The following is a 10,467-nucleotide window of genomic DNA, read 5'->3' as shown; positions in this document are numbered from 1 at the left end:
ACGGCAGAACACACATCAGAATGCAAGGTACGGGGAACGCCGAAGCGAGAAAAATAAGTTTTAAGGTGCTTAATTAGTTCAGAAGAATTAGTGGTTTTGCAAGGAAAAAGACAGCAATAATTAGAATAAACATCACACACGAGCAAACAATGTGTGAACCGATTCTTTTGTGTATAAACGTGACAATAATCAATCATGACATCATCAAAAATGTCATTAGCACCACGGGGTTGAAGAAGACCAAATTTCTGATTTGTGGCTTTAAATTGGCCACATAAAGTTCAAGACTTAACATACTGTTCAATATCTGAGTACATATTCTGCCAAAAATAAAATGACGAAATAGACAGTTGCAAAATTTTAATACCAGAATGCACAGTTAAATCATGAAAATCTTTAAGGACAACAGGGACTAATTTTGAGGGAACAACTGTCCGAGAAACCTTTGAGTTTGTTACTAATAGATTATTTTTTAGCCTAAATTTTGGAACCTTGCGCAAGAACGCATCAGAGGTTTTGTCTGCGTTTGAAAGAGATTGGACAAATTTTAACTAATTTGGGATCATTCCGTTGATATTCTATAAATTTGGAAGTATTTGGAAAAGGGATGCTTTCTTCAAAATCAGTAGGAGGTGGGATCTGCAAAGAGGTAGGGGGTGAGGGGTGAGGCACACGTGGTCGACGCCACAAGCAACAAAGGGGAAAAAAATTGTGAATTTTAAACATAACAAAGCATAGAAACAAGATAAAATGCACACATAACACTTCACTTTTTCACGTCGCGGCAGTACACTGCAGCACAACACTTCTTGGCTACACAGTTCAAAAAACAAAACAAATAAACAGCACAAAAACAAAGTAAATCATACACTCAGAGGATAGGGAGAAAAAGATAGATAGGGATAGAAAGAAAAGGAAACTCCAGCTTTTTGGTCGGGTCAGATTGGATTTGAGTCGCGGCGAAAACGAAAACGAAAATCTCAGAAACAAAAACTTAAAAAAATAAAACCGGGTTCCCGGCGATGCACCAATGTTTTGGTGGTGTATTCTTGCTGAGTATTGCTATGGATACGGTGGTTCTAGTGGTTCAGTATTGGAATGATAGAATAGGTTTCGGTACCACAGGTTTATTACGAGCTTGCCCTATCGGTTCACACAGATGTACAGATGAGTAGGGCCTACCTTGGATGTGATACGGAGCAAACGGTGATCTGACCCAGGCTGGAGCTTGCCGACGACTGACGATACAGCGCCCCGGGAGAGACCGGCTCGGCCCAGGGCTGCAGAGCCGCCCTGGCCTTATCAGCCCTCCCCGAGATGCACTCGCCAGCCATCGAACTAGCCTCAGAACAGGGGTGCCTAGCTAAACTAATAGGGCTCGTCCACGCTGGGCGCATAAGGCGCGAAAATATAAAAGGAAGAGGACCTCGCGTCGTGCTCCACGACAGCGCCCGCACTCCTCCCCGCCTGCCGTCCACTTCTCCCCGGGCGCTCCCCCACTCCGCCCGGAAGAGAGGGGGACGGCCCGGGCACCTTCCCCCCTTCCAGTTTTGTTCTTCTTACTACCGCTCAGCGCTCCATTGGAATACCCTATGAAGCTGAAATGCAGAAGAATGCAGGGAACAAGAAAACGGTAGTACCCATGCTGAAGCATAGTAATTTCCGTTTTCTTCATCCCCGCATTCTGTTGCATTTCAGCTTTACCGGAATGCTTTACGCTCGTTCTTCTTTCCTCGTCGTCTGCTTCGAGACAACTTTCTCTAATGAATGTAAAAGGTAACTCATTCCTAGCACCAACCGCATCGAATCGTGTTCAACGGCAAGGAACGTTGCATATACTGCCCGATTTTCGGTGTTTTTGTTCTGAAGGACGTGCAGGGGCCGGGCCTGCTTGGCCTGCCGGCGGCGATGGTATAAATTGACGAAAAAATTTGGATTGCACCATCGAAAAGAGCATGGTCCAATTAGTCGAAATCGGTCAAAACATAAAAAATGTCAAAAAAGTCATTTGAGCGGTTGTTGAGGTGGGTCGGCTGACTGAGCGGTTGTCGAAGCGCCTTCACGGAATGAGCGGTTGTCCAAACCGCTCGGCAGACTAAGCGGTTGTCGTAGCGCTCCGGCAGACTGAGCGGTTTTCGCTCTGAGGTATCGTCTTGCCATTTGCTTATCCCTGTTAGGACATGGACAGTTTCTTCGACCTTTGGAATGGCCCAAGAGCAAAGGAAAGCAATGACCAGAAACTCTTTAGAGTCAATGTTACAGATCATTCCCCCAACATCAAGGAGGATATGTGGAATACCATCATTTCTAAGCTGCAGACATGGACATTTATCAGAAAGAAAGATGGTGTCTGACACATTCCTCCATGTGTGCAGAGATGGATTGAAAATGTTCAATCATTTCGTGTACTGTGGTGCTCAGTGAAAGAAGAGGTTCGTGTGTTAAAACTGCGGCATTTAAACCAAGATGCTCTTGAAAAAAATTTCTGTCTCATCTGTCAGTGTGGGGGCAGTAGCTCTGACCTCAACTTGGCCCAGTTCACTGCTTCTATGAAAACTTGCCTGGTTAGCAGGTTCTCAAGACTTGTTAGTGCTGACAGTAAAAATTGCCAGGATGATGAGTCTTTCATGATGTCAGATCTGAGTCAGTATTTACTATCAGAAGAGAACCCCTCAACTGCACCACCAGTCGAGCAGTCTCTGCATCATAGGGATACCCCAGACAATTTTGGACATCGCCCTAGAGTGCAACCCACCAATCTTCTAGTTCGCCAGGCGCCCACAGAAAAGTGGATTGAAATTCTACATTCTCTGCTTAAAAAATTGACTGCTCTCACTGTTCTAATCTACTAACGTCTTCACAACAACCTCTGTTTTATAATTCTATATCTTCTCAATTTTCATTTCCGTCTCAAAATCTAATATCTATCTATCTATCTTGCCAAAATGTATTTGAAAGACAATGTAAAAGCGTATTGTACAAGGAGAATGTTTCCAGTGATGTTGCTACATTGTTTCAAAATGCTGTACAGTGGGAGCATGAGAGAAGGGCGCCCTGGAGTCCAAGCTTCGTTCGGCCGGGACCCCGTCCGGCGACCTGGGGAACCAATTTACTCGCTCCCTGTGCGCCGCACAGCAGTGGGCGAGGTATGACAGTATTCGGGAAGGTGAACTGCATCCGGTGACACCCTTGCCAAAACTGTCCGACCGCGGAGAGCCGAGCGCCAGCGAGATAAGCGGTGCGGAGCGGCCGCGGCGGGACCTGCGTCTTCAGTCCGGCTGCGGCCGGCCGCTAGGAGCGCTAGTGTCGCGCCGAGGAATGGACGTTTTATGCCGTCAAACCGCATCCGGACTCCAGATCAAACTGAAATTTGGTACCGGGGGTTTGTCGATGGCGCTGAATCCAAAAATAACAATTTTTTTGAAAAGGGGGCCGTCCTTAAAGACGATTTATCGGTCGTTATTTCTGAATGGCCTTTAGGGACGGCCCCCTTTTAAAAAAAAATTGTTATTTTTGGATTCAGCGCCATCGACAAACCCCCGGTACCAAATTTCAGTTTGATCTGGAGTTCGGATGCGGTTTGACGGCATAAAACGTCCATTCCTCGGCGCGACACTAGCGCTCCTAGCGGCCGGCCGCAGCCGGACTGAAGACGCAGGTCCCGCCGCGGCCGCTCCGCACCGCTTATCTCGCTGGCGCTCGGCTCTCCGCGGTCGGACAGTTTTGGCAAGGGTGTCACCGGATGCAGTTCACCTTCCCGAATACTGTCATACCTCGCCCACTGCTGTGCGGCGCACAGGGAGCGAGTAAATTGGTTCCCCAGGTCGCCGGACGGGGTCCCGGCCGTACGAAGCTTGGACTCCAGGGCGCCCTTCTCTCATGGTGGGAGGGTTTGCTGTGTCCCGCACACCACAATGCGAAGGACATCGTCAATATCCTCTTCAGCCAAATTGAAGAGACCCTCATTTACCAAAAATGTAGGGATTGCAATGCTGAGCTGAGGGCTAAAGTGTCACGAAGAACCAGGCCAGCTCTCGTCACAAAAAATTCTACTGGCCTTCGTACAGATGAGGAGGCGGAGTTAGACCCTGAAGACCAAATTCTTCTTGGCATTATGACAGGTTTATTATACAGTATTTATGAACGGGTGTCATCGTGTTGGGTGTTAGTACTGTTTAATAAGGGATAGGGATAGCTCCACTTACCTGAATACTTTCATTTTGTTAGTCTCTCTATCCGCACAACAACTCTGGAACGAATTGAGGTAGTTATTGGTAAAACCACAAATGGGTGTGCTGATTTAGTAATAAAATTTCTGGGTGCATGTGATCAGAACTTTATATTACAAAAGGTCCCTTTTGTATTGTTCATGACATCTCATAATGTTTCATCTCAACCTCAAGGGATTTCCAAAGGCATATCTATAGTTTTGGAAGAGCGGTGCATGTTTATATTTCACTTTCTGTTTTTGTGTCACAATACCATTTGTTCTATTTCAGCCTCACATGTTGGATACGGGACAATTTTGGTGCTGGACGCACACAGCCATGTTCCCTGCTGCATGGAACATTTCTCAGTTTAGGTAAGTGGTTTATTTCATTTTAATTAATTGATTCTGCATGTTTTCCCTCACAACCAATAGTTTTTAATAATAGCATTTAATTTTTTGTCTACTAATTATTATCTATCTAGAATTTTCTTGACTCCTTCAAGCTTTTTAGAAGTTTCATTTCATTTGCAGCTCCTGCAGACGCCTCTGCCCATGCTCCAACTGCTTCCATGGCACCACACACTCCAGCTACCCCTAAGAGGGCTCCATCCGCCACCCCACAAAGGACTCCAGCTGCGACCCCCACCCTGTTGAGGACTCCATCCTCCACTACCCCAATGCGGACCCGAGCAGCCACCCCAATCCAGATTCCAGCTCCATCAACACAAACCATGGTGAGTTTCCTTTTTAGCAGATGGTACATTAAAACGCCTACATTAAACATAAAATTTCATATATAGTGTCTACCTCTTGATTAAGACAGTAAACCAAGCGTATTGTTCTTAATTCTTGCAATTGTTGTCCTGTACAAATATTAATCTTGTTCCCTTATTTAATAATATATATCTTTTTATAGACTCCTCGTTAGGTGGCAAGGCACAAAGCGCAACAGGCATGGGCCACACAGGCACCAGCTGCACCATCACCATCACCTCTGCCACCACCACCACCTCTTGAAGTAACCCTTGACAGTCTGAATGTGGCACAGCTAAAAGCCATGCTTAAACAAAAAGGGTTAAAAGCGTCTGGTAAGAAGGATGAGCTGAAGGCCAGACTTCTAAACCATTTGTGTACCTAAGTTTCTATATTTTTATCTTTTGAAATTTGTGTTATTTGTTCAGATACTTTATTATTTGTTTGCATGTTTGTATGTCTGTTTTGTTATGTGTTTCTGAGTTTATATTTGACTTTGGTATGACTTTGCTGTGCAAAATATATCTTATTTTGACATGACCCTTTTGTTTTCTTTCTAATGTCTAAGCTTAACCTCCGTTTGAATCTACCCTCTCCTCTAAACAGTCTATCAAACTCCGGGAGAGAAACAAGTACGCTTAGGAGGGAATATCCCTGTGGTACAGGGATTTTTTGTTGAAATACAGTTGGCAGTACAGACCGCCGCCTCGTGACGTCACGTAGCAGGCCCATAGCATGGGAGTTGCCTGGGGTTGGACAGACGGACGCGTGGACCGGACATAGTTCCGGGCGGAGGCGGCAGGGGGCGCCAGCTTCCGGTGCGCGCAGGTGGATGGCGCGAAAATGCGTTGGGATGGCGGTTTTGTCGCGGTTCCGTGACACTGCGTGTATACCCGCTAAAAAACCAAGACTCACACTCACAAGGGAAGGTTTTTAGGTGTTACCCACCAATTTCGCTGAGCGCGATACATATTGCAGGGGACATATGTAGATTAAGATTGGCACCGGTTTTAGCTGCCCATACTATGTTTTTCGTTTGTTTTGGACAATTTTTAGTAGGAAAACATCATAAAACCCCAGCTTTAAATCCCTTAGGGAAAATAACTATGGATTTAGTTTTCCTTATGGAAATTTTCCACTCAGGATTTTTCCATTTCCCAGTGAGGAATTGAAACACTTTTCCATCTGGATTTTCATTTTCCATACTTTCCGTTTTCTATACTTTTAATTTCCATAGAAAAAAAATCCCAGATCACTCTGGAATCCGTATGGAGTGTGTGAAGCACAAGCGGCACCAAGTGCCACATTTCGTAGATAACAACGTGCTTATGTGAAATTTCGCTAAAAACAAAGAACATGGTGTTATTTTTGAAATCCGGCCATTCGTTTAGAAGATACAGCATAATTGAAAAACTCAGTTTTTGCTTTCTTCACGACAATACAGTGGCAACAATACACTCTTCTAGGAACTTCAATCAGATTACCTCTGTAACACTTCCCAGCTTTGAATCCCTTAAAGAAAACGTATCTGGATTTAAGTTTCCCGATAGAAATTTCAGAGTCACTCTGGATTTGTGACTTTCTTTAAGGAAAATGTTTTTTCCTCTCTGGAAAAAAATCTTGACTTTCCATATTATGGATTACATCTGGAAATATCTTGTAGATTTTGTTTCCTTAAGGGATATTTTTCCCATACTGGATTTTCTAAAATTTCCATAATGGAAATTCAGATTCATCTATAACTTTTTTTTAAAGCACCGACCCTCGCCCAGCTCACAGCTCACCCGGCCGGAGTGTGCGAGGGAGAGAGTCAGGTAGGAGCCCGTCCCGCGCAAGCTGAGTCTGGGCTTCCCACCTACCTACCTGCACGGCGGCCCCGACTGAAGGTAGTGTGAACAGGCCTTACAGTTGGCCCCGACCCAGGCGTTAATCCCCCAACCTGTCGAGATTTTGGACCCACGAGCAGACCTCTCATGCCGCCACCGTCTCTCCCTCCAATGTGGTTAGCAGCCACACTAAAATTTAGCACTCATCCAATTTCCGACACCATAATACCCAAATTTAGCTAAATTAGTGAGTTTGGCAATCCATGGATGCATGCTTGCATGCTGCACGTAATAACACACCCATTATGTCTAAATCATGTATGCCATAATATACTATTTTATTATGAAAAAAAAGCAGGTTATTACAGTTTGTTTTCCTCATTGGTTTCGTGGTTTCACATTCTTCATGGGAGTGGTGGTTCATGAGGTATGTGGATTAACTAATGTAAGTAATTGGTAGAATAAAAGGTAAACACCCAAATCAGACCCATTTTAGTACCAACATACTCCCTCTTGTTTTAAGGCACTAAAAAAGGCTTCGGAACTTTCCAAAATCCCTCTGAAATCCTTTTTGTTCTGAAATCCCTCTGAACTCCCTTTTCCCCGCGATACACGCCGTTTCAGAGCAAATTTTGAAAATGGTGAAGGAAGCTTCATAGGTCACTTTTAACATGTCAGGCGAACTCACATGGCCGGTAAGTACTCTGAATATCTCCAATATGTATATATACATATCGTTAGAAGCAAACTTGTAGCTAGGATCTGTCGGTTCCCGTGGACAACATGGCCACGGGATTCCAAATGGGATTCCGAAGGGATTGAGTGTAATACCATGGTGGAATCCCATGTCCCTGTTTTGACCCGTTTTGGCAAGTTTTCGGGATTTAGGATCTTGGACTAAATTGGGATTTGGAGTTAGGAACTAAAATGGGATTCTTTTTTCAATAAGGGATAGAATAATACACACCTAAGTGATTCCATATTTATTAATGTAATCCTGATGTTCCCTTTCCATGTTTATGTTACACCGTACCATATGGCAAACACCCAGAAAAGCCCGTTCTTGCATCAAGCATTTTTTGCTTGAATCAAGTGCAAAATGTACTTGATTGTCTCGAGAATATTTTGGACATGAATTAAGCCCAAATGGCCCTTAAATTGAGTAAATTTTCTTGATTCAAGCACGAATGTTCTCGGTTTCAGTCGAAAGTGGGCTTGAATCAAGTGCCGAAGACAGTTGAGAACAGTGCGCATAAAACAAGAACACGCTTTTCTGGGTGAAGTTCCTGGTCCAAAAGTGTATGTTACTAAATTTATCTGTTGATTAAAAAATATTTGCAATATTTTGTTCACGGGAAAATTCATGTTGCTTTCATTTTTCAGGAGCAGTGACCACAAAACGCTCCAGTAGTGAGCTGTTGGCTGGGCCTGGTACTCCCAAGAGACCAAATGTTGCCGCATGTCTCAAAGGTAAGAGCAACTATTAAATGATCACTTGACTTTCTTCTCATATTGCCAGAATACTACAATCCTTGGTTGTTTTTTGTTTTACAGATGTTACTTCTACACCACTTCCACCGCTGCTCACTCCTCGAAGAATTCCCCATGTTACACCTGCAAGGGTGCAGGTGCAAACTTCTACTGGAATTGGTAAGCATTTAAATTCTTGTGCGTAGCACTTCAGTGGAATTCATTTTACTAATGCATTTTCTTGATTTGTTTCCAGACTGTACACCATATTCAGGAGCCGCCGCCACTCCAGCAAGGTTAAATGTGATGGCCTCCTGGTCTGGACACCCATCCCCATCCAGCCCTCAACCCCCTCAACCTTCACTTCCACCTGAACCAATGCCCCCAGAGACTCCTATTTCAAAAATAGCAGTTTGTTTCTTGAGAGCGTTTCTGAAAGGTGAAGGTGTTCCAGGGATTAGCCGCTGGAGGAAGGAGCAGCAGCTTGATGTTACCATGCATTTATTTAATTTTGTTCATCAAACAATTTGACTTTGTTTTTGTACTCAGTCTTTTGAGTACTTAGAATATCAAGATCTTTATTGTCCTCCAATTTCGTAAAACAAACAATTTGGCCTTTTGTGTACTTAGTCTTTTGAGTAATGATTCTTCATTGTTTATTTAAAATAGAATTTTGATTGTGTGACTTCCAGTTCAATAAATCGTACTGATTGGCTGAGCCAATAAACTAAACTAAATTTAGTTTAATCAAAACTAAACTAAACTGTGAAGCCATAACATGGTCGGGATGGGCTGTACACAACGGCTCTCCAGAGTCAGCGTGAAATCAGTCCCACTGCAGCCAACGTCCGCATGACAAAATGCAGTGCAAAGTAAACTAGGCAAAGTTCCAGCTTTAGGCTGAGCTCAGTATTCTTTCGATTTTTTATGAACTGAAGAATTAGTATTGGTGCTTTAAATTATTTTTGGTTGAGATTTAATGTAACTGGATGATGTGTGTTTCTCTTCTTGTGTTGGCAAAACTTTTTTCTTCCCATTGGTTCCAGCTCGATCTGACATTGCAATCTGAATGTGACGAGTGATGGGAAAAAAACGTAATAACCTCAGAAGCGGGAAAATAACCCACTGTGTACGTAAATGTTTTCTTTAACAGAAAAAAAGAAAGCGAGGGTCCAGGGGGCGGCAGCCCCCTTGCTCCTTAATATTTAAACATTTGAATACCAGTATTAAAACCAACAATCCTAAAAGTGAAATAATTTGAATCGCCATAGGCCTGGCGAGACTTTAAATTCTCTTTCATTCAGTTACCCTAGCAATACGCCCGGGGGGCCTTAGCTCAGCCAACATTCACCGAATGCTACTAGTATATTTATATTGTTCTGAAATTCTATCTTCTCACCAAAGGGTCTCAGACACGCGGCCCGCGGGCCACTCGGGCGAGTCTCGGGCCGCAATGGGAGATATAGGCGGGCCGCGCCGGGCCGGCTGGCAAGCGACACAGCTCGGCAGCGAGCGGGGGGTGTCGGTGCAAGCATGCGTCCGAAAACGGCAGGTGGACGTGAGATGGGGTTGTAGCGCACACTGTTAGAAATTCCGTAGGCTAATTACGGAATTCTTATGGAACTCAGCGTATATTCCAAATACGGTACCAAACCGTAACGGGATGACTTTAGTTTAAAGATACGGACTTGTCCGTATTGCAAATAACGGTGCATCCCGTACATTTTCCCCGTCAAATTAAATACTAGGTAGATGTACGCCAGACCACGTCTCGCTTAACAGGCTTCGCGATATCTCACGAAACACTGTTACGCTATGACGCGCCTGGCATACATCTACCTAGGCCTGCGGCGCTGACACCCGAGTCGGGCAAAAGGCAGAGTCGTTGATAGGCCTTCGGCTCCAAAGGACACAACTTTTACCCCCATGATTTTATTTTGACGAGTTGCCCCACCAGAGACCATCAAATATCTGAGAAACAACATTTAAATGGTTCATATAAATGTTATTAAAATGTAATGAAATTTTTTTAACAGTGTGTGTCTATCTGTCTGTTTGTCTGTAAACACGATAACTCGAGAACGGGTTGAGCTAGGTACCTGACATTTTTAGCGTAGCTTTGTAGCATAAAAAGCAAGAACTGTATTGATTTTGAGCCCTCTAGCTTAAAAATTGACCTGTCATAAAAATCAAAAACAAAAACCCCAA

The 10,467-nt window shown here is 44.0% G+C and overlaps 2 protein-coding genes across 4 annotated transcripts in view; one reads left to right on the top strand and one right to left on the bottom strand.

Annotated features, from left to right (window-relative positions):
• The window catches only part of LOC127751019 (uncharacterized), a 5,184-nt gene extending 3,723 nt beyond the window's left edge, over window positions 1-1,461 (bottom strand). The window contains exon 1 of the mRNA XM_052273885.1: window positions 1,183-1,461. The gene's annotated coding sequence lies outside the window, so the exon portion shown is untranslated. The remainder of the gene's footprint in view (window positions 1-1,182) is intronic.
• LOC113208048 (putative uncharacterized protein DDB_G0290521) overlaps window positions 1-5,503 on the top strand; it is a 37,897-nt gene extending 32,394 nt beyond the window's left edge. For all 3 annotated transcript variants that reach the window (XM_026424880.2, XM_052273887.1, XM_026424882.2), the window contains 3 exons: window positions 4,500-4,582; window positions 4,742-4,944; window positions 5,127-5,503. In XM_026424880.2, coding sequence (XP_026280665.1) covers window positions 4,500-4,582; window positions 4,742-4,944; window positions 5,127-5,138 — 298 coding nt within the window. In that variant the 3' untranslated portion in view covers window positions 5,139-5,503. The remainder of the gene's footprint in view (window positions 1-4,499; window positions 4,583-4,741; window positions 4,945-5,126) is intronic.
• Window positions 5,504-10,467: the final 4,964 nt, after the last annotated feature.

The sequence above is a fragment of the Frankliniella occidentalis genome, unplaced genomic scaffold (assembly GCF_000697945.3).
Source record: "Frankliniella occidentalis isolate FOCC.00 unplaced genomic scaffold, Focc_3.1 Scaffold311, whole genome shotgun sequence".
In the NCBI taxonomy this organism is placed as follows: domain Eukaryota; kingdom Metazoa; phylum Arthropoda; class Insecta; order Thysanoptera; family Thripidae; genus Frankliniella; species Frankliniella occidentalis.
Note: the sequence above shows the minus strand (reverse complement) of the source record. Positions and strands in the feature narration are given on the sequence as shown.